The sequence below is a fragment of the Rana temporaria genome, chromosome 2 (genome assembly GCF_905171775.1).
Source record: "Rana temporaria chromosome 2, aRanTem1.1, whole genome shotgun sequence".
In the NCBI taxonomy this organism is placed as follows: Eukaryota; Metazoa; Chordata; class Amphibia; order Anura; family Ranidae; genus Rana; species Rana temporaria.
The window spans coordinates 338,498,612-338,523,306 of record NC_053490.1 but is presented as its reverse complement, the minus strand read 5'-3'; the positions used below and the strand labels follow the sequence as shown (position 1 = coordinate 338,523,306).

At 40.7% G+C, this 24,695-nt stretch overlaps 1 protein-coding gene across 1 annotated transcript in view; it reads right to left on the bottom strand.

The window, feature by feature from the left end:
* PLXNA2 (plexin A2) overlaps positions 1–24,695 on the bottom strand; it is a 479,392-nt gene that overhangs the window by 141,064 nt on the left and 313,633 nt on the right. Inside the window, exons 10-12 of the mRNA XM_040337525.1 lie at positions 24,339–24,539; positions 16,038–16,134; positions 12,743–12,933 (exon numbers count right to left, since the gene is read on the bottom strand). Of these exons, the coding sequence (XP_040193459.1) occupies positions 12,743–12,933; positions 16,038–16,134; positions 24,339–24,539 (489 nt within the window). The remainder of the gene's footprint in view (positions 1–12,742; positions 12,934–16,037; positions 16,135–24,338; positions 24,540–24,695) is intronic.

The window sequence follows — 24,695 nt, the reverse complement described above, 5'->3', positions numbered from 1 at the left end:
CGCCGTGAAGAGCTCCAACGCCATATCGTTTTGTTCAAATTGAGTGGTCTGCACTGTAAAGCCGGATCTCACTAAATTAATAGAGGAGATATATTCCCCTTGGGCATGAGCCTTGCCTGCCTCCCAGACCACATCAAGGGAAGTTGAACCCACATTGAGCACCAATTATTCTGTAAGTTTGGGTCCCACCACCTCCTGGATTTAAGGTTTGTCTATCCAATGTGATGCCAACCTCCAGCATCCCAGCTCAAGGGAGGTCCCAAGGGTCAAGCATAACTAACAGGGAGTGATCGGAAAGACCTGCCTGGAGGTAGGAGGCCACCCTGACATGTGACAGATTTGAAGAAGACCCAAACAGCAAATCTATGGATGATCCTGATTTATGTGGAGCTGAGATATGAGAATAAGTCCTGTCCTCTGGATGCCTCCACCGCCAAAGCTATTGAAGAACAAGAGTGTTCGCCCACAGCACCAGTGGGATGGGCAGATCTAAAAGGGCTAGAAGTGTTTTGGTATGGTCTAGGATGGCATTAAAGTCCCCCCCCCACTAAAATTTTAACCCATGCCCTCTTAAGAGCCACGATTTTACTGCCCATGAGGTGAGTTTCTTTCAGAAACAAAATGTGAGGTTTGTGAGACTGCAGAAACTTAAACAGAGTTATTTTCACTTTGTCGTTTAGACCTCTGATAGTCCAAGAGATCAACTTCAGATCTGTACCCATTTAAAATAGAAAACTTTGGCAACATTAGGAGCATAGGAGCCCACACCCCACAGTGTCCCGCTCGGAAGCCAGGGGAAGAGGCAGTCCAGATGATGTAGTCGTCTGGGTATTTTAAGGGGTAGATAACATAGTCCAGCAAGAAAAAAGCATTTTCAATCCAAAAACTTGATAGTAGAAAACGCCTACTTGAGCCTCAGAGTTCCAGGGGTATTCCCAACTCGTGTGCAATCTGTAACGATAGGCGATATTGGGGGGACATGTGTCCCATCATGATAAAAGGGACCGGGATAATTCCTCCAGGTAGATGGAGAGCATCAGGTCTTCTACTGCTTAGGAAACAAACAAACCGTGGGGATTAAGTGTGAATCTTGTGTCAATGTACCTTTGAGGTGGCTCCAGTGTTTACAGGAAGTTTGGTTGGATAGAGCAGGCTAGGATGTGGGAAATCCGTGCAGCAGATAACTTTGTGGGGGGAGACCTTCAATGCAAGGTGATCAGCCAGTCATCCGCTGGGTTGTCAAAGAACTGGATTGCTCCATCGTACTGAACCCACAGGCGGCTAGGGTAGAGCATGCAGTATTTTATGTTCTTATCTCGGAGCCATCTACAAACATTGAAGGTTTTTCTCTTCCGCCGCAAGTCAGCCAAAAAGTCAGAGAAGAGAAGAACAGAGGTGTTGCCATATTTAAGGGTGGGATGTTTGCGGGCTTCAGAGAGAATCCTGTTTCTGCCCCGGTAGTTAAGGAAGCGGAGCAGAAAAAGCCTGGGAAGGTTCCCTGGGATAGCACGGCCTGTGGGTACCCGATGGGCCCTTTCAACCATGTAGATGGGAGGGACATCTGTAAGGCCCAGGAGATATTTAAAGAACTCCACTGCAAATTCAGCTGGGTGATCCCTTCCTCCTTCTCAGGCAGCCCCAGGACTCTAATATTGTTGTGCCTGAGGCGGTTTTCAGCATCGTCTGACATTGCAACAAGTGACTGTACTGTGCGCTGAAATTCAGCAATGAAGGTGGTATGGGTGGCTGTAAGATCTTTGGTGGCTTATATTCTAGACTCAGATTCAGCCGTTCTCCCTCTTATTTTGTCGAGGTCATACCTTTATAAGAGCAGCAATGTCCGTACTCCTGAGCCCAGGCCAGCCGCGGCGTACCTCCACGGGGCAGCGGCCTAGGAAACAGCGGTGATCGGCAGGCTTCATTAGGCCGCGATGAGCAGTTTCAGCAGCTCAATAGACCACTGGCCAGGCAGGTGGAAGGGCAAACAGGATTACCTCTCAGCCGAGGTTGTCTCACTCCAGCAGGGTACAGGACGGGAAGATGGCAGCGGCCATGGGTGTGTGGGATTGATGGTGCCCTAAATCTTCACGGTGGAACCTCCAGACAATACAGGCTCAGGACTCGGCAGGGGATGGAGAGGAACAGGCAGGCAATCGGGTCTTTTTGAGCAGTTAGGTGCACGAATGGCTAAGGATGGAGTACAGGATTCCCGGAGATCCTCACTAACACGTCCACCGCCGCTCACATCCAGACACACCCCTGTACATTATTGTGTTTTGAATATATATATATAAAATGAATTGACTTGACTTTTGGTTTTAAAATTTGACCAGCAGTCTTTCCTTTGGCACATCTTGTTGCTTTAATTGTATTAATTACACTAGTGATTTTGTGCACATCTTGACACACCCAGAGTCTAACAAGTCAAGGTAAATACTGTATATGGAATTGCGTTTGTTTTGACACTATAATACTATCTCAATGAATCTTGCACTTTAGAGATGCCCTGGATCTTTGACAAGGACAGAGGACATACAGTACCTGCCTTGAGAGTCAAAGGGCACTAGATAAAAGACCAACACCAATGATGTGGTAGAGTGTCAGCTTGTTTCTTAAACCAAGTGCATAGAAAAATAAATACACAAGCTCTATCACTGTCAGTGATACGTATGTACATACAAAGTCATACGATTACTCCAACAGAAAAGCAAAATGGTTGGTTGTGCGAATTTAAAATGGATTAAACTACAAGCTGGGCAGACCAATTAAGGAGCAGCATTCCAAAGATTGATCCATGATCAATTCAAGGACAAGACCAGCTTGGATGAATGTAGGAAGCTAAGAGTGCAACACCAGTATGATATTAAGTCTGGAGAATGAATTATATAATTAAAAAATACAATTTATATTTCCTAGTGTTCATATTAGGCAGGCACAGTCTCCAGGCATTGGATAGATACTATTTTGGAAAACAAACACAAGAAGCACTGTCTTTTAGGTGCCTGTAATTCATTAGAACAAAGAAATGCTACAGATGAAGCCCAACTTTGTTGTTTAAAGCATAATTACCAGCATGAGTTATAAAAGAAAGTACATCATATGCCAGATGGTATGAAACACAAAGATAAGAGTTATTTTTTATTTATTTTTTTGTTAATGAAACATTGTAAAACCACGTGATAAAGGGGGTCCCTGGTGATTATGAAGCATTAAATGATTTTACAAACTGTTAGATAATAATGTATACTCTGCAGTAACAGGGGATCCAATATTGGGTTCAGACAAAATATTTAATCCCTTGTACACTGTTGGATTAGCTGCCATTCATTACCAAATGTGTCACTATAGAAAAAAAAGGCATTTTGCTAAATGTTTTTTTTTTTAACACTAATGCATTTTTTCTGTGTTGCCATCATGATTTATCATCTTTGGTACAACAAACACAGACATATTTCAGCGACAGAAATAACATTTTGAAGAAGGTTAAACATTTTAATGATTATTTGATATTTATTCAGTAACATGGAATTTTTCCAGCTTTTACACATCGATTTATCAGAAGTCTAGTATCAGAGTTCATCATCTATGATCAAAAGATGTGATTTACCCTTAATTTTTTTTAAGTACGGTACTTTGCATTTTATGTATGAGAACAACCACTTTTATCTAACACACACTACAACTAAGTAACCTTTATGTGAATCTATGACAGTACACAAAAATATTGCACAATAATTCCTGGGAATTCAGCTTGTATGCAGTGTATAGTCATTTCCATCCTAGGATATTGAGTTATTAACAAACTGATGTGTGAACAATAGGATATGTATCTTTCACTTTCTCAAATGTGTTATTTTCTTGCTTGATATTAACATATTTATAACACTAACCAATAATGTACTGTGTGAATTGTTTTTTTTCAGAGAGTTTTATTAAACGTGGTTTTGAAACAACACCACAAAATATTATAGAAAATAATAATAATACATTTCTTCAACAGATGACGTACTGTAATGCAATAGGGTTGATTTGCTAAAACTGTAGATTACAAAATCTGGTGCAGCTGTGCATAAAAGCCAATCAGCTTTTAACTTTAGCTTGTTCATTTTAAGCTTTGACAAAAAAAAAATGGAAGCGGATTGGTTTCCATGCAGAGCTGGACCAGATTTTGCACTCTAGTTTTAGTAAATCAACCCCAATGTGTACAATTAAAGAGAAGGGGAGATGTTGTACTTCATGGACTTGTGTCTATTTTCAACCTCACCCACTATGTAACTATGTTCATTGTAGTACTGTGGTTTTCCAACATCCCTTAATTGTATGCAACCAGAGGAAATATCCCCCATGGGACTTTTAAGGAAACCACTGAAATGGCATCTTAAAAACATATATCATTTATTGATTAACACATATAAAACATCTAAGATAAAAGACAATTTGTGGCCTACTGGTGTATAGAATTAACAAACATATAGGCATCATCATTTATACATGCAAATATTTACACAAATTACCATTCATATATGCAGAAAAACACCCTCGTTTTTGTTTTTTTTGGTCCCATGGGGGAGATTTTCTCTGGTTGAATACACTGTGTACTGTGTACTGGGAGTTACAACCTAAATGTTTTTACCACAGGTAGCCAACACTTTGTGGTACTTTAACCAGTAGTAAAATTGTGGATCTATTGTACTTTAGAGTTTTAGGACATCCTAGCTTTAGATAGTGGGAAAAGACTGTTATAACAAAATGTCTAGCAGCTGCTCCAGCAGTGAAGGAGTTACAGCCAAAAATCTTAGTGACACTGCAGCAAAGTGTGATTAATTACATCCAGACAAGCAGCACTGTCACTTATGTTGTCCAGACAACCAAAGAGTATTCCTTACAAAAGTTAAATTTCAGCTGGGAACATTGGGGAGATGCATACTTAAAATCATCAGTTCTGCTTCATTGATCATCATAGCTCCCTTAGCATCCCATGGTCTACACTACGGCATTCAAAAAAGGGCCCCCCCTTTACAGCTGCCTCCTCCTCTCCTCGAAAAATCAATTTCTCAATGGGCACATCTGCTCCACAGCGCTTGTCTCAGGGCCAGCATTTCCATAGCAAGTGTCTTGCTGACCTTTGGCACTGGAAGGGACACAGGACCCAGCAGGAGATTCAGTAATGATTAGTACTGCTCACAGGCATATAGAGGAAGCAGAACCATGGGAGCTAGATGTAAACAAAGGATTTCAATTGCCATGGTGCATATTGGTTTATTCTTGTAACAGCATATGCACTCCTGCATGTGAATTTAACGTGCCGGTGAGCAGATCAAATAGGAACAATTTAATGCATCTGTAAAGGTGGATCTCAAAAGGTACCTTGAGCTTTTTAATGGCTGAGCAAATAGAGGCATCCCACCTGTTAAAAAAGGTTGTTCTACATATTTAAAAATGAAACTCAGTTTACTGAAAAGGTCAGACCTTCATTCCTTCCTTACTGTAGAATTTCTCTTTTAAGCAAACAGTATACAGTGAGTAACTTGGTTTGAGAGCATTTTGCAAGACGAGCAAAATGTTTTAATACATTTTGCTTTGATATACAAGCGATGTCTTGATATAAGAGTAGCGTCACAACTGAGTAGAAAAGAGAAGAGAGGAGCCTCTAAGTGTAGCAGTATGGTTACATTTAATGAAGGTACAAAATTTAGCAACTTATTGCTACACTTAGAGGTGCCTCTCTTCTCTTTTATACCCTGTAAAAAAAATGCTTCGATATGCAAGTGCTTTGGATTACAAGCATGTTTCTGGAACTAATTATGGTCGCAATCCAAGGTTTTACTGTACTGCCTAAAACCAATTAATCTAACAGTTATATAAATGGTTACACATTTTTTACATAACTCCTTTGTCAATGAATACATTTAAAGTCCTATTCACACTCTATAAAAATAACAATGCTATTATCAACAATGAGATAAAGTGGAATTACAGTTAATACCAGGCAAAATCAAAATTAAACAGGCTTAACAAAAGTGGAAAGCTTTATTTTTAAATGGAAGGATATTAATTGAAAAAGATTAGTCTTGGGAATAAGAAATTAGGCACATAGTGTGACATTAGTGCAAAAAATTACTGTATAAAGAAATCACTCTTTTTTTAGTCACATGGCAAAGTTTTAGTGTTAGCACTATATACTATTTTGTTTAGAAATAAATACATGTTTTTAAAGTGCGGTATATTTTCAGCCTGGCTTCTTTGATTTTTTAAAGTATTCTGGTCATTGTGGTGCCAACAGGGTTAAAGTAATACTAAAGTCTCAGTCTTTGCTCTTTAAATTTAACAAACATGTTATGCTTACCGGGTCTCTGTAATGGTTTTGCACAGAGCAGCCCAGATCTTCCTCTTTTGGGATCCCTCACTGGCGCTTCTGCCCCCTCCCTCCTGTTGAGTACCCCCAAAGCAAACCGCTTTCTATTGGGGCACCTGAGCCAAGCTGCTGCTCAATGTGTCCATTCAGACGCGGAGCTGCAGTTTTGCCCCGCCCCCTCTCTTCTCCTCACTGGTGCACTGACTTTGACAGCAGTGGGAGCCAATGGCGCTGCGCTGCCTTCTCAGCCAATGAGGATGGAGAGTCCAGGGCAGCCGACACACTCCTGCAACATCGCTGGATTGAGATCGGCTCAGGTAAGTCTTAGGGGGGGCTGCTGCACACAGAAGGTTTGTTATCCTAATACAAAGAATGCATCAAGATAAAAAACCCTCTGACTTTAAAACCACTTTAAACACTAATTATATTTCTGATATATTTATGAACCAGACTAAATTCATTAATTGTATGGCCATCGTTAGGCTTGTGATTAGTATGATAATATTAAAAATATGGGGATTTTTCTGTGCAGCAAGCCCTAAGAAAACTTGTGAGGGTAGAGGGTAGAATCCTGAAGGAAAACTTGATGCAGTCTGCAAGAAACCTGACCCCAAGGAGAAGATTTGTCTTCCAACAAGACAATAAACCCAAGCTTAAAGTCAAAACTACACAAACTTCCTAAAAACATCAATGTTAATTTATTGAAATAAACAAAACAGAGTCCAGATTTCATTTCATTTGTGGCTGGATTTGAAAAACAGGATTCACGTTTTATCTCCTTGCACCCCAAACGAGCTGTATCAGTTTTACAGACAGGGATAAGGAAAAATTGCAATTTCTAGGTATGCAAAGAAAATGTCTAGATGACCTATCTAGAAAATGAATATGTACTGTTCTATAGGGATTTTCTCATGAGAGTATTGTTTTATGATAAAACTTAGGCCGCGTACACACGGTCGGTCAAAACCGATGAAAACAGACTGAAGGACCTTTTCATCGGTCCAAACCGATCGTGTGTGGGTCCCATCGGTCAGTTAACCTTCGGTCAAAAAAATTAGAACTTGCTTTAAATTTTAACCGATGGACGCCTAACCGATAGGTCAAAACCGATGGTTAGTATGCAAAAGCATCGGTTAAAAAACCTGCGCATGCTCAGAATCAAGTCAACGCATGCTTGGAAGCATTGAACTTTGTTTTTTTCCCGCACGTCGTTGTGTTTTACGTCACCGCGTACTGACACGATCGTTTTTTTAACTGATGGTGTGTAGGCACATCAGACAGCTTCATCGGTTAACCGATGACAACGGTCCTTCGGACCGTTCTCATCGGATGGACTGATCGTGTGTACAGGGCTTTAGACCTTGTACACATTATAAGATCGCCAGAGGAGAATGGTCTGAAAGACCGTTTTCATCAGTCCAAACCGATCGTGTGTAGGCTCCATCAGTTATTTAACCGTCAGTCAAAAAAATGAGAACTTGCTTTAAAATGTAACCGATGGACATGTCAAAACCGATCGTTAGTATGCAAAAGCATTGGTTAAAAACCCGCGCATGCTCAGAATCAAGTCGACGCATGCTTGGAATCATTGAACTTCGTTTTTTTCAGCACGTCGTCGTGTTTTACGTCACCGCGTTCTGACACTATCGTTTTTTTTAACTGATGGTGTGTACGCACGACGGACCATCAGTCAGCTTCATTGGTTAACCTAAGACAACGGTCCTTCAGACCGTTGTCCTCTGGCTATCCTATCGTGTGTACGAGGCTTAATAGGGGATCACAGGGAGATCACTGTACAGATATCTACCCCACCTAGCATTCCATGTACACCTGTGCACGCAATACTTCCCTCATTTAAAGTAAATTTGAACGTACACCGTAAAACAACCCATTACATTTAATATAACAATGCAAAGCAAAACATTTGTGTATATACTGTATTTAAAAAATGATAAATACCTTATTTATCAGTGTATAACATGCACAGGCGTATAACACACACCTTAATTGCATGGGGGGAGTTTCAGGAAAAAAATGTACATTTTAAATAAAGAGCTTTAAAGCAAAATAAGAGTCAGCGCTCAGCAATGCAGCCTTATTAGTGCCCATCTGCAGCCTCGCCAGTGCCCATAAATGCAACCTCACCACTGTACATCATTGCAGGAACAAGAATTGTCTCTGGACAGTCGCACTCTGAACAAATTGTAGCCTTTGTTAAAAGAAGGACAGCACTACAAGTCACAGCAAAATGAAATAAAAACCCGACTGCTGACACGTTTCGCACTGAAACTAGTGCTTAGTCATAGCCCTAGCCAGTGCGAAACACGTCAGCAGTCAGGTTTTTATTTCATTTTGCTGCGACTTGTAGTGTTGTCCTTCTTTTAATAAAGGCTACAATTTGTTCAGAGTGCGGCTGTCCAGAGACAATTCTTGTTCCTGCTTTGCTAAGTGCATTGCCTGCACCTGAGTTATCTGCAGCGGAGGATATTCATCTGGGTTCCCACCTGGAGCGGCTATTCCCTTTTCCCTTACTGTACATCATTGCAGCCTGATCTGTGGCCATATGCAGCCTCTTCTTTGCCCATTATTACAGCCTGATCTGTGCCCATATGCAGCCTCTCCATTGCCCATCATTGCAGCCTGATCTGTGCCAGATTACACAGAGGAATTTCCTGTTTACTCAGCACTCGCAGTCACATACAGTCCCACCTTCTTGGCTGGCTCTTATGATAGACAGAACACTGGTCCAATGCCGGGACATGTGACGTCTATCCTAAGAGCAGGTCCAGGAGGCAGGACTGTGTGTAACTGCGAGATCCCAGCACACACGATTTTCCCCCTGTTTTCAGGGGGGAAAAGTGCATATTATACGCTGATAAATATGGTACCTATTTTTTTTTCTTTTTAATCAGTGATCACATTACCTCTGTTTTCAGGTGCATAAGGGGCTTTGAGAGGTGGGGTTGGAGATTGCAGGGGGGCATGTCAGCAGGAGGCAGATACAGAGCAGCACACTGATCTTCCTGGTGAAGAGCTGTGCAAGTGGGCATGTCAGCTTAAATCTTGGTAAAACAGCCGGAAAACTAACCACACTGGGATATATGTGCCTAGTGTGGTCAGTTTGAAACAGTAAAGCAGGGGAACTGGCAGGCAGAGGCGGACTGACCATTCGGGCACTCGGGCACTGCCCGAGGACACCATGTCACTAGGGGGCCCCCATCAGGGTTGCCAGCCTCAGTGAAACCAGGGACAGTATGTAAAAATCTGTGTTTTTTTTTAAATCCCAAGATTATAGCTGCCCTGCCTCTCCAGTACCTTTTCATGTGTGTATGTGTATTCTGTGTGTATGTATACTGTGCATGTATACTTTGTGGCCCCATAATCTATTGTCTGGGGGCCTCATAATCTCATATTGCCCAGGGGCCCCATAATCTCCTATTGCCCGGGGGCCCCATGAGTTGTCAGTCCGCCCCTACTGGCAGGATCATCAGGTATTTCATAGAAATAAAAAAAATACACAGAGAACAAAATACTTTTTTTTACACAAGTTCTGTACATGGTACAACAGACACCCCCCCCTCTCCCTCCCGCCACCCGCTGGTGCCTCTGTGGGATCTCCCGCACCCAGAAGCGAGTCTGGAATGAAAGAGACTCTGCTTAGAACAGACATCATGGGGGACTGGAAGGTCCCTGATAATCTCTGTGGTACAGTCAACAGGAAGCGATGTCATGTCTGGTTTCCTGGATATAAACAGCACCACTTTGAAATGGGCAAAGCATTTGATCTTGGTGTGATCAGATGCTTTAAGGGCAGAGGAGAGATCTGGGATCTTCTCTCCATAAAGAGTACCTGTCACTGCCTATTTCTGTTATAAGGGATGTTTATATTCCTTGTAACAGCAATAAAAGTGATAAAACATTAACCACACGCATACGTAAACACTGATCGCACCACACATGTGAGGCATTGCCGTGAACATCAGGGCGAGAGCAATCATTTTAGCACCCAACCTCCTCTGTAACGCTAAACTGGTAACCTGTAGGAGCTTTTAAACTTCACCTATGGCGACATAGTTTGTCGCCATTCCATGAGTGTGCCCAATTTTAAAGCGTGTCATATTGGGTATACATTTACTCAACGTAAAACCATCTTTATTATTTTACCAAAAATTGGTTATCTCAGAGTCTCAAAGTCTAGATAGGCTGAAACATGTTCGTGTTGGCTCTGTTTGGAACATGTGTACTCCTTGGATGAAATAAAGAGACATTTTAGTCATCCTCATCTGGTTGCTGAACATGAACATCACTTTTATTTAATTATTAGTTTTATTAGCTTGTAGATATTGTGTGTAAAGCTGGCCATATGTTATACAATTTCCTGCCTGCCTGATTGGATACAAATTGAAAGTGTTGTTAAGGTTTGATCTCATATTTTTTTTATTAAGTGTAAGGGAAAATTGTACAATAAGGTTGTATAGTGTATTAAAGTTTGTTTTTTGTTTTTTTAATAACAAACATGTCATTACCTCCACTGTGCAGCTAGTTTTGCACAGTGTGGCCCTGAACGCTCCTCCCTGCCTCAGATAACCCCCTATGGGAAGCGCTCTGGCGTCCATAGTTGCCAAGTGCAGGACACGGCCCCGCCCCCCGGTGCCCTCATCATTGGATTTGATTAACAGCAGCAGGAGCCAATGGCTGTGCTGTTATCAATCTATCCAATGAGGAGCTGAGAACCCCAGGGAAACATCAAGCACGTTCTCGATGTGGGACTTTCTAGGTCTCAGGTAAGTAAAACGAGGGGCTGGTAAGTGTCAGATGTTCTTTCACCTTAAAGGATCACTAAAGGAAAACATTTTTTTTTGCTGAAATTACTGTTTACAGGGTATAGAGACATAAAAGTTAACGGATTCCATTTTAAAATGATTAAAAATAGATTAAATTCTATCATATAATGTGCCTTTAGTTTCACTTTAGTTTTTAAACTGGTTTCATGTTTATGTGAAGTAAAGAGACCCACAGAACAAAAACAAACAAATCCAGGGCAGTGTTTTGTTTTTAAAATTAATCTGATTGGTTCTGAGGAGTTTTAGACACACAGCTTGGACCACAGTGAAAAGCTGCCATGAGATTTTTCAGAAGGAGCCAGACAAGCAGGAAGTGTGGAGATCACAGCAGAATTAAAGCAACTTCAAAGCAAAAACGAACAATGAGGACATGAAACCAGTACTGCAGTAAGGTAAATGAAGCTATTTAGCTAAAAAAAAAAAATTCCTTTAGTGATCCTTTAACCTCCTTGGCGGTATGATTCTTTCAGAAAAAACATGCTGAAAGCGGTACCATTATTTGCAAGGAAATTTGGCGTTTTATATTGTAGGTCTGTCATTTTTAGAAATAACTCACTTAAATCTGACCAAACAAGCTTCTAATAGGCATCCCGGGTATGACATTTTTTTAAAAACAAAATTATAAATTATAATATAATAAATAATTATAAATAATTATAACAAATAATAATATAATTATAATAAAAATTATTCAATAATGTAATCAAATCAAAATCACTGAAATTTGCTCAGTTGCAGAATTGTTGCTGTCATTATTTTTTTTTTTTATGACGAATTTCCCCACAAATCGCTATCGCACAATTCTGCAAGTGATTATAATTTATTATCGCTGTTTTTTAGCTGATCTAAAACTATTTTTGACATAAAGGGACACTTTTGGTTGCTATGGACAATCTACAGTTTGCAGGGAGAAAGAAACGTTTTTATTATATAAAATGACATGCATGACACAGGACAGACCACTAGGGACAATGGGGGTGTGTTTTTTTTACATACAGTACTGTAATCTATAAGATTACAGTATACTGTATGTATAGTGTTTGTTTACTTTTTTGAATTTGGCGCCGTTCTCCGTCCCCGTGCGTCGTAACCTCGCAGGGAACGGAGATCGGCGTCACACGGAGGCACTGTGTGAATCGAGCGAGGACCTGCTCGCTCACACAGCGCGGTGGCATCGCTGGATCCAGGGACAAGGTAAGTAAAACTCCCTGTACATCCAGCGAGGCGAGCCCGAGTCTGACTCGGGGTTACCGATCCTAGCCCAAAAATCTCACCCCGAGTCAGACTCGGGAACACCGCCCAGGAGGTTAGGATGCATTAAGGTAAAAAAACATGAGGGTATACAACCCCTTTAAACAGTTAATACAGGAGCAATGAGAAGACAGGATATGTGGAAATGCTTTTAAGATGATAATCATGAAAAAAAGATGTGAAAAGATTACAGAAATCAAAAGGTTTATATGGTCACACAGGCTAACCCATGAGCAGATACAAAGCAAATTTTATCTATTACATATTCATAATAAAATAGCCTATTACAAACCTCAGTAATGCGTGGGTTGGTGCACTTTACATTCCTACTGGACCAGTCCAGCCACCGGTTTTGGTTAGATATACAATGATGTTGCAGGGTACACCGTCCTTCCCCAATGCACCATCCACATTCATATTTATGATCAGCTTTGAGGCAGAGACCACAGCTTTCTCTTTGAGCCGAACATTTGTATAGATGAACTATAGGAAGAACGAAAAATGTAAAAATAAAATAATTAAATCTTTAAATGCTGTAATATGTCATAAGCAAGTGCAATTAAGTGATGTGCATTTTAATACATCATCCCCTAAGCTAGCTGCCATAACCCTAACAACTTTGTTTTCATTAGGCAGGCAGCTTTCCAATAAAAGGGATCCCAGCTGTTGATTTGGCACGAGATGACATACATAGCTTCCGGATGGCTAGGCAGGAAGTTGAGTGAGGGCAAGATAGCCCACATTTGGCTCTTTGCCCTTGGAGGACCGGAGCGATCTTCTCACTTCTGGTTCTCGGGCTTAAAGTGGAAGTAAACCCTTCTAATGTTTTCAGCCAAAGAAGCTGCCATTTTGGCCTCTGTTTTATCTTCAGCTGCCATGATGCTGCACATGTGATCAGCCATTGGATGGTTTGATAGTTCGGTTGAGAACACAACCAATGTGACAGTCATATTCCCGCCACATACCCGCAATGTACCAGGTTCTTTAAACTGTTAAATCGATGAGTTTACTTTCGCTTTAACCACTTGACAACTGGGCACTTAAACCCACTTAATAACCAGACCAATTTTCAGCTTTCAGTGCTCTCACATTTTGAATGACAATAACTCAGTCATACAACACTGTAACCAAATGAAATTTTTGTCCTTTTTTTCCCACAAATAGAGCTTTCTTTTGGTGGTATTTGATCACCTCTGTGGTTTTTATTTTTTTCGCTATAAATGAAAAAAGAACGAAAATTTTGAAAAAAAATGAATTTTTCTTCATTTCTATTAATTTTTTTTGCAAAAAATGAATTTTTCTTCATAAATTTGGCCTAAAATGTATACTGCTACATATCTTTGGTTAAAAAAAAAAAATTTGGATATTATTTAGTCTGGGTGAAAGTTATAGGGTCTACAAGCTATGGTACCAATTACTGAAAATTTATCAATTTGATCACACCTGAAGTACTGATGGCCTCTCTCATTTCTTGAGACCCTAACATGCCAGAAAAGTACAAATACCCCCCCAAATGACCCCTTTTTGGAAAGAAGACATTCCAAGGTATTTAGAAAGAGGCATGGTGAGTTTGAAGTTGTAATTTTTTCCCACAATTCTTTGCAAAATCAAGATTTATTTTTTTTCACAAAATGTTCATATTCGCAGGTTATTTCTCACACACAGCATATGCATACCACTAATTACACCCCAAAACACATTCTGCTATTCCTCCCGAGTATGGCGATACCACATGTGTGAGACTTTTACATAGCGTGGCCACATACAGAGGCCCAACATGCAGGGAGCACCATCAGGCGTTCTAAAGCACCCAGACCAATTCTGACATTCCTCTCCTACATGGAAAAATCATCATTTATTTGCTAGAAAATTACATAGAAACCCAAAACATTATATATGCTTTTTTAGCAAAAACCCTAGACAATACAATGGCGGTCGTTGCAACTTTTTATCGCGCACGTTATTTTCGCAGCAATTGTTTCGAATGCGTTTTTTTTTAAATAAAACGGTTTTGTGCTTTTAAAAAAAAAAAAACATTAAAGTTAGCCCAATGTTTTTGCATAATATGAAAGATGAAGTTACGCCGAGTCAATAGATACCCAACATGTCACCCTTCAAAATTGCACACGCTTGGTATTGCAGAGTATTGGTGCGGGGGTATTGCAGAGTATTGGTGCGGGGGTATTGCAGAGTATGGTGCGGGGGTATTGCAGAGTATGGTGCGGGGGTATTGCAGAGTATTGGTGCGGGGGGTATTGCAGAGTAATTGCGCTGGGGTATTGCAGAGTATTGCCGGGGAGTAATGCAGAGTATTACGCAGGGGGGTATGCAGAGTATTGCGCAGGGGGGTATGCAGAGTATTGGTGCGGGGGTATTGCAGAGTATTGGTGCGGGGGTATTGCAGAGTATTGGTGCGGGGGTATTGCAGAGTATTGGTGCGGGGGTATTGCAGAGTATTGGTGCGGGGGTATTGCAGAGTATTGGTGCGGGGGTATTGCAGAGTATTGGTGCGTGGATATTGCAGAGTATTGGTGCGGGGTATTGCAGAGTATTGGTGCGTGGGTATTGCAGAGTATTGGTGCGGGGGTATTGCAGATTATTGGTGCGGGGGGTATTGCAGAGTAATTGCGCAGGGGTATTGCAGAGTAATTGCGCTGGGGTATTGCAGAGTATTGCCGGGGAGTAATGCAGAGTATTGCCGGGGAGTAATGCAGAGTATTGCGCAGGGGGGGTATGCAGAGTATTGCGCAGGGGGGGTATGCAGAGTATTTCGCAGGGGGGTATGCAGAGTATTGCACAGGGGGGTATGCAGAGTATTGCCGGGGGTATGCAGAGTATTGCGCAGGGGGGTATGCAGAGTATTGTGCAGGGGGGGTATTGCAGAGTATTGTAGGGGGTAATACACAGTATTGCAAGGGGTTTCAGGGATAGCTGAGCAGGGATGGATGGATCTGTGACTGCAATAGTCACAGATCCATCCACAGCGCTGCTGACACCCGCGCTCCCCCCTCTCACAGTGTTCCGCTCGGTACAGAGAGAGGAGGGAGGAACCGGCGTCTTCAAAAGACGCCGGTTTGTTTACATGTGATCGCTCCGTCATTGGACGGCGCGATCACATGGTAAAAGACCGCTGTTACTGGTCAATTACCTTGATCTGTGTAGCGCCGGGTCTCATAGACCCGGCGCGCACAGAATTTTCTGTGTGCGCGCCCGAGGCGGCGCACATTACTGCTTCTGCTGGGCGCCGTTTCAGAACGGCGACCCCCAGTTAAGCAACCACCTTGCCGCCGTTTTTGGACGGCGGCTGGTGGTTAATTGGTTAAAGGCATGATTTTTTTTGTTTCGTTTTTTTAAAGTCAAAAGTGTAAGAAAAAAAAAATCTTTTGCTTTTAAGGGTAAATGAGAGATCTGGGTCTTTTTGACCCTAGTTTTACTTGAAAACTAGTACTATCCATAGGGTTACCAGCACAATGTATCTATGGGTAACATGCTTACCTGGTTTATTTAGGTAGTACATTTTATTTTCTAAGTTTGCTATTTAAAATCAGTGTGAAATGAGAATATTTGCTTTTATTTTTATTTTTTACCTTTGATATCATGTGGATTGTCAATGATGAAATTTCCATTCCAGACGACCGAGAAAACCACAGGCAGGTCACTTATATCCATTCCCTCATAAAAATACTGAAAACAAAGTGAACATGAAGTTAGAACCGCTGTAAGGGAAATATATGTGCAGAATTAAAAGCTAACTGATACTACAGTGAACTGAACTTTCAGCCTGACTACCTAGAGATAGAAGCCGTGACATTTATAAGAACATATATACAGCTTGCCCAGATTCAGTTATGCAAAGTTTGGATCCATGCCAAATCTCGGGTCTACACTACACGGATGTGCTATATACGATTATCTCTCAACAACGTTACAGGAACAACTGTCTGCAAACTTAAAGTGGAACTTCCCCTTTAGGTGTTTGCACTTAATTATTTGGTGGTGGTGGGGGGGGGGGGGGGGGGGGGTTTTGACAGGTACCTGCTCCCACTTTCAGTCAGATCACCACACCAATCAACACGTCACATGTCCCAGAAGGCTGTGAGACCATTCAGAAAAAGCACAGCTCGCACATGCGCAGTGGGAAGCTGACTGTAAGGCGGCACACATTTATATTCTGTGACAGATATTTGTTACGCCCTGTTAAATATTTCACAGAGCCTGAGCTTTTAGGAGGCAGTACAGGAATCACTTCCTGCAGGCAGCAAGGTACAGTAATATAGGATATGCAAATCTAAAGAATATGAAAGAAATGATCAGAGGATAAGGTGAAACTTATTTAGGGAATCCAGGCAGTTTTGATAAGTGTTTCTATCACTCAAAATATGAATGGAGAATGGAGATTTAAAAAAAAAAAAAAAATTATATTGGATTGTCAGAAAAAACTATCATTTGTACTGCTATTACAATGCTGATGTAATAAAATAAAAAGATAGGCTATAACTATAGATCTCATTTAAAGTAATAACCAAGACATTCCTCTAAGCTCTCTCACAGAAAATGTACATGCAGAGAGGGATAGGGTGTATCCGACCAAGCCCCATGTAAATTACAAAGACTACTGGGGTCTTTTCTGGTGCCTATTTGTAAGGAATGTTTTTATTTACTGCCGTGGAATGTTATTTATTGTGTTTGGATCGCAGCTGCAGAGGCTTGTCAGGTCTAACCACCAGGTCACTCTCTATACAGTTAGAAAGTTTGGGGTTAAATCATCATATCCTCTTACCGATACCAACTTAAACTAGCTTATTACCTCATAAGCTGAAGAGAAGAGATTAATGAGGATACTGTTTTATGTGGACTATAAAGCAGGTGTTGAGATAATGATATAACTATATGAACATCCACAGTAGATAGGAACTAATGTTACTTCACATTAGAGTAGATAATAGATATAGATATAGTCCGTAAATATCATGAGACATGAGTAGTGTGAGACTTCAGTAATCACCAATGTAACTAGTAACAATGTTGGTAGGTAATCAGATTAAATATCAAGATACTTGAGGTTCTGCTGAGAGCAGTAGTCCATGGGGTTTATATACTTAGTAACAATGCTGACAGATAAACAGACTAATTATCAAAGATACTTGCGGTTCTGCTGAGAGCAGTAGTCCATGGGGATTAGGATCCTGTATGTATAGAGGGTGTCAGCAGTGAAGATGTTTTAGAAGGGTCAGTGGATGTCAGGTAAAGTCCTCTGAGGTCAGTGCGGTCCAAGCGCTGGTGGCTGTAGGTGAGGACTGGTCTCTGGAGGCGTCTGAGGTGGAGCGTGTAGGCAGGGTGTTCCAAGGTGACGGCAGGTATCCGACAAAATAACGGAACACTCTGCCATCATCTCTGGGGGTTTAAATAGCCGGGAATTCGCGGGGAAATTTGGAAAAGACGCTGGTCGCACTTCCGCGTTCCAGCGTGGAACGCACATGCCCGCGCACCGGAAGTGACGCGGGTAACTTGCAAAACTAAGCGCAGCTGTCTGAATAGGACAGAACGGGGTTTGTATCAGAGAAGTAGCATCATAGATGTTACACTATTAGACTGTGCAATCATATTTAGACACCCTGGCAAGAACAGTAGAGGTAAAACCATAAAAATGAAGGTTACAATATCTATCTGGCTGCATATCTATTTCTGTGACTTCAATTGGGCATCAAATGGCATCAAATAAAAAACTGAAATTAAAAAAGACCTTCTTCATAAAATCATACAACGCTGCTTAATGGTTTTTCATAGTGAGGTATTGGCATCTCCTGAAAGTAATGGATGATGTATTCTGACAGACTTAGACTGAATTCACACCTATACATTTTTAGTGCTTTTTGCATTTTTTGCATTTTGCAGATTTTCACTACAGAACGTGTTCCATAGGAAACCATGTTAAATGGACATCACATCAGCCTTAGAGCCTGTTCAAACTTGCTCGCACACTAAGCCAGAGAACTTTAGTTTGCGGGCAGCAGTCGTTTTGGGCTGCAGTTAAAGTGTTATTAAACCCAGACTAAAACTTTCATTATATGCGATTTAACAGAGTGTTCATACGCATAAAAGCCCCAAACTGTTTTGGTGCGATATTATGCAATCATGTTGCATTATATCGCACAGCTCTGGAACACAGAGAAAAAACATGTTCTTCTGTGAATATGACACATACAAAACTATTGTTTTATGTGTGTCATTGCACTTACCTGTGTTTATCCATGAAGAAATACGCAGGTAACTGCACATAGTGTGAATGGGCCCTTAGATTAGTGGACAAAGAAAGGCATGGCATTCTTCTGTCGCTCTGTCTAGAAATTCAAATCAATGAGAATATAACTAAACAATTTGTGCTTGATCTGGGCCAGTCTAATGTATACTGGAGCACAGGAACTTATTTGCTCAGGACTACTACTATTTAACCTATGAATACTGGGGTATTCTGATTTGACTTCTCGCTACAAATATACCAATGCTCACATAAAGATCTTTGTATAGATAGACAGGGTATTTAAAGCGTAACTCCACTTTTGTTGAGAAAAAAAAAAAACATTCTCCTCTGTGTGATCTACAGTATGTACATTTCAAGGATTTTAACAAACTTTGTTGCAGATTCCTACCTTTAGTTATTCTGGAGAAATAGCTGTTTGTTCCTCTGTGCCCCTGTGCTAGGTGAGTCTAATGGGAGTGGTTTCATTCAATTATCAATCAGCTGCTGCAGCTGTAGGGCTCGGATGAGGAAAGCTGCTGGATCTGCATCCCTTTAGACGTGGGATCCTATTCCTATTGGGAGTATCTCACAAAAAATGAAATTTTTGCTGCAGGGGGATGCCCAAAATCTGACTTGTATCTTAGTGTAGACATATGGGAAAATCAGTGAGCCAATTACACAAGCAGGAAATGACATTTCTGGGGGAGCGTTCTGTACACATTCTGTGTACAGAACACCTCTAGGTAGCCATATTGCATTTATCGAAAATTACAGCGGCTGCAGACTAAAAAGGAAAACTACTTTTTAATAACACTCAATTACAACATGACTTGTGTCACAATTGTTTTTTTATACGCCATTTTTATTTACCCATGAAAGTGGGGTTACCCTTTAAAGGTATTTTGTACTGTATCATACAGATATGCCTCAATATTGAACTACCCCAGTGCTAGCATTGTTATTATGGACCAACAAGCTGGAATTATTATTGGTAAAAATAAAATAAAATACTATAATGTAAGAGCTTTTTAAATACTTAATTCTTGTGTCTAGTGTCATTTCCAGGGTAGGTGTGTATGGTCTGGTTTTGAGAAATAACAGTAAGTTATTGGTTTAGAGTCCCTATTTTTGTCAAGTACCCCCTATTTGTTTTAAGTGAGATCTCAATGAAATGCTAGAGTAAATATCAGGGATAGATAGAGGGAAATACAAATCCTTTGGAAGGTAAAACCTCTCACAACTGCTTTGCAAGTCAGAGGGAGGAATCCGTGGAAAGCTGTGGGATCCCAGGAGACTGACAGTTCCAGAAGTGTCAGTTTCCCAGCAAACTTTCAAGGAAGCTTCTCAGCATTGAGCGGGTGGCAAAAAAGATAAGTATGTACACTCTGCTTCACAGGTATGTGCTTTTATTGAAATGTTTTTAATGTTACACTGTTTCTTAAAATTACATGATGTATAGGAAAGACACATTAAAAAATGGAACTCTTGCTCGAGACTTGCATAATAATATTTAAAACAATTTTTATCCTTTCTGGACCTTTATATGTTCCCAACTACCTAGTAATATAGTATTAAAGAGGAACTGCAGTCTGCTCACATAATTTGTAATAAAAACATATTTGCTATTCTGAAGCTTCCCTCCAACCACTTTGCATAATATTTTATATATACTGCGATTCTGTACTTACCCTCCACCGAGTCTGGCTGCAACCATTTTAAAGTGGAGGTTCACCCGGAAATTACAATTTTTAACCTTAGATGGATGCCCATTTTGTCTCGGGGAATCGGCTAGTTTTTTTTAAATAGAAGCTGTACTTACCGTTTTCTAAGGGACTGGGCGTTCCTATTTTGATTGACAGTCTTCCGAAAGGCTTCCGACGGTCGCATCCATCACGTCACGATTTTCCGAAAGTAGCCGAACGTCGGTGCGCAGGCGCCATATAGAGCCGCACCGACGTTCGGCTTCTTTCGGCTACTCGTGACGCGATGGATGCGATTGTCGGAAGCCTTTCGGAAGACTGTCAATCAAAATAGGAACGCCCAGTCCCGAAGACCATACCTGGAAGCGGCGGAGAAGATTGCGCTCTAAAACGGTAAGTACAGGTTCGATTTTAAAAAAAATAGCCGATTCCCCTAGACAAAATGAGCATCCATCTAAGGTTAAAACATTTTTTTACGGTGAACTCCCGCTTTAACTGTGGGCAGCTGAAGCTGCTGCCTGTTCACTTCCTGGATTTACACAGACACACAAAAGGCACGCCTCCAGACCTGCAGCTCTTAGCGCTCTTATGACTCAACCCCCCTGCCTTCCTGGCAAACGCTCACGAGAGTGAGAGAGAGAGAGCTATGCATGATGTCATAGCCTAGGCTTTTTTCCAGACAAAGAATTGGGCTGTATAAGGTATTGCCTAGCAGAAAAAAATGTTTTACTATCCAAAGTTAAAACAACAAGAGCAGAAGATTTATTAGAAGGAAGGTTGAGAAAATGACTGACGTTCCGCTTTAATTATATAATACTTGTACTTTTCAAAGCTGGTATAATAAAACAAACACTGTTGTTATGGCTGTTATTAGCAGCAGGCAAATCTTGCTGATGTTAACAAGGGCAATGGGGAGTGTATAGATGATCTTAACCACTTCAGCCCCAGAAGCTTTTACCCCCTTCCTGACCAGAGCACTTTTTACAATTTGGCACTGTGCCCTTTAACTGGTAATTTTACGGCCATCCAATGCTGTACCCAAACTAAATTTGCATCCTTTTTCCCCACAAATAGAGCTTTCTTTTGGTGCTATTTAATCACCTCTGCAGTTTTTTTTTGTATTTTTTTTGCACTATACACAAAAAGAGTGATAATTTTGAAAAAACAAACAAACAATATTTTGTAATACATTTTTGCTATAATAAATACCCCCAATTTTTTTTTTAAAAGACGTATTTATTCATCAGTTTAGGCCAATATATATTTTTCTACATATTTCTGGTAAAAAAAAAAAAAAAACGCAATAAGTGTATATTGATTGGTTTGTGCAAAAGTTATAGCGCCTAAAAACTATGGGAATACATTTTTATCGCTTTTTTTTTACTGGTAATAGCGGTGATCTGCGACATTGTGGCAGACAGATCGGACACTTTTGACACATTTTTGGGACCAATGACATTTATACAGGGATCAGTGCTATAAAAATGCACTGATGACTGTGTAAATGCCACTGGTAGGGAAGGGGTTAACACTAGGGGCGATCAAGGGGTTAAATGTGAGTTTTCTCAGTGTGTTCTAACTGTATGGGGATAGGACTGAGTAGGAGAGGAGACGTTTTGCTGTTCCTACTTACTAGGAACAAATCAACATGTCTCCTCTCCTATGACAGCACAGGGATTTGTGTGTTTAGACACACAAATACCCGTGATTGCATGCGAACAAGCGTGGCCAGCGGCGATTGAGGCCACCTGCCACGCGCATCGGGTCCCCCGCCGTGCAGCGGCTCTTAAAAGGAACACCGTACCTGCACAGGGTTTCACGCAGCGGTGCAATTGTGCTGCAGTATATGTACATGACTCGGTCAGGAACCGGTTAAAATGTCCTATCGAAAAAAAAAAAAAAAAAAAAATGTCCTATCGTTGTGCTGTACCAAATTATTATATTTCTTAGTCTAGAATTTTTTTGTGTTTTCATATATACCTGTCAGCTAGTTACATTAAGCATTGGATGCCAAACCCCAGACAAAACGGTGTTTTTCATACAGAGTTTTATCCCAAAAGAAAAGCCTGCTAGCTGCTGTGTATGAGCTCTTTGTATTGACTTAATTAAAAATCTATTATATCAATACATAGCCATGTAGTGATTAAATATGGCATATTGTACTTTGATCAAAAGTATAAAACTCTTGCCGCCTCCATAAATATAGTGGTTAGTATAATGATACATGATATTCATTCACATATTCATGCATCTACACTTCATACATTGAAAATACTTCCTGCAGCTGTTTGTTCAGTGAAAGTGTTTATTTACTTTTTTTTGCGGTTTGCTTCTGTCTCCTGCAGACCATATGCTGCACTGCCAGGAGCAACTGTATTAAGAATTCTGCTGAAATGAGCAGGGACTTACAAAGATAGATAAGACTTTCCCGCTCTGTTTTATCAACCTGCTGTGAATTAGCATTTGGTTGCAACCCTTTTGTCGGGTTGCTGTCTTTTTCCTCGAAGTGACCAACCCCCAGGCTGCAGCACCGAAAGACCAGAAAAACTTGGCAATTCTTGCAAAACATATTTATAATTTACGATGCTTAAGGTTAGAAACGCAACAGCAGTTTAATTTTATTGCAAACTATGTAGATTAGAGCTGCTTTCTTTAGAAAATGCTTAGGCCTCATGCACACTGTTTATCGTAAAATGCAGTTTCTCCTGACAGGGGAAAATCAGCGCTAAAAACTCACCTTATTCTCATATAAGCACTGCACTATTAAATTAAATATAAATATACCTGCTGCTACTTAAAATGCAAATAATAAAATAAAGGGTGAAAAATGATGTAGTGTCAAATTACATAATCACAGTCACGCAAAAGGTTTCCATAATAAAAAAAGTAATGAATTCAAATATCACAATTGATTTTTAGAATTTTTACAATTGATTCTTTTTGATATTAGAAATAATTAATTTATGATAGACAAATATTTTAGATTTTATTATAGACACTTTTTTAAAACATGTTATAGTTCTTTTGCACTACTGTGATTGTGTAGATTGACACTACATTGTTTTTCATACTTTATTTTAAAAACTCACTGTAGCTGCGTTTTTTCAAACCAGTTTAGCAGAGTTTAGCAATGTTTGGTGTTTGGGAATTTATTTCATTGGCAAGAATTTTTATTTATTCTGGCCATTAAAATGATTAAATGCTGAAGTGCTGAACACATCTAGCATTTAGGCGCGTTTCGCAGGGTCAAGTGTTTTTTCTGCTAAAACTTTGCTGCTCCTGGTTGCACTGGCAGTGTTTTTTTTCCTGCCTCTAAACCCTCTTGCCACTAAACACTACTAAAAGCCTATGTGTGCATGGACACATAGACTAACATGTAGAGGAGTTTAAAGGCAGGAATAAAAAACACCAGACGCCCCTAGTAGCAGCTGTAACAATGTCCAGTGCGCATGAGGCCTTAAGTGGTTGTAAAAGCAGAAGGTTTTATCTTATTGCATTCTATGCAGCAGCCCCCCTAATACTTACCTGAGCACTATCCCGATACAGTGATGTTGCACAAGAGTCTTGGCTGTCATGGACTCTCCCGCCTTATTGGGTGAGACAGCAGCTGACTCCATTGGTTCCTGCTGCTGTCAATCAAAGTCAGTGAGCCAATGAGGGGAGAGAGGGGGCGGAGCTGAGGCACAGTTCGATGTCTGAATGAACATACAAAGCAGCGACTCAGCTTGGGTGCCCCCATAGCAAGCTGCAGTAGTGGCGATGAGGCACCCGACAAGGAAGATTGGGGCTGCTCTGTGAAAAAACACTGTACAGAGCAGTTAAGTATAACATGTTTGTTATTTTTAAGCAAAAAAAAATTAAAAACAAGATTTTAATATCACTTTAATAACCAAATAAGTGCCATTTTGCAGCCAATTGTAGCTGACTTCCTCCATAAAAATACTCACCGAACTATTCTGGCACTGGACACTAGAGCTGTTGAAGCGCAAAGCAGGCATTCTGTGCATCACACCCTGTATGTTTAGAACACACTCATAACCCCTCTGGCCTGATTGTGGCTGGGGCAGGTTTCTGGCCTTAAGCGTGATTGGCTTCACTTCCCCAACTGGGATCAAGATCTCTTCTGTGGGTACAAGCTGTGGGCAGTCCTGGAAGAAAAATGCACTAGATCAGAAAATAAGGGATTTCTTTTTTTTTTTTTATTTAAAAACATTACCTTGCACAGTAACAGAGACACACAATGTAAATGTTCCATCTAGGATTCCCACACAAGCATAGTGCTGCATAAGGCTGGATTCACACCT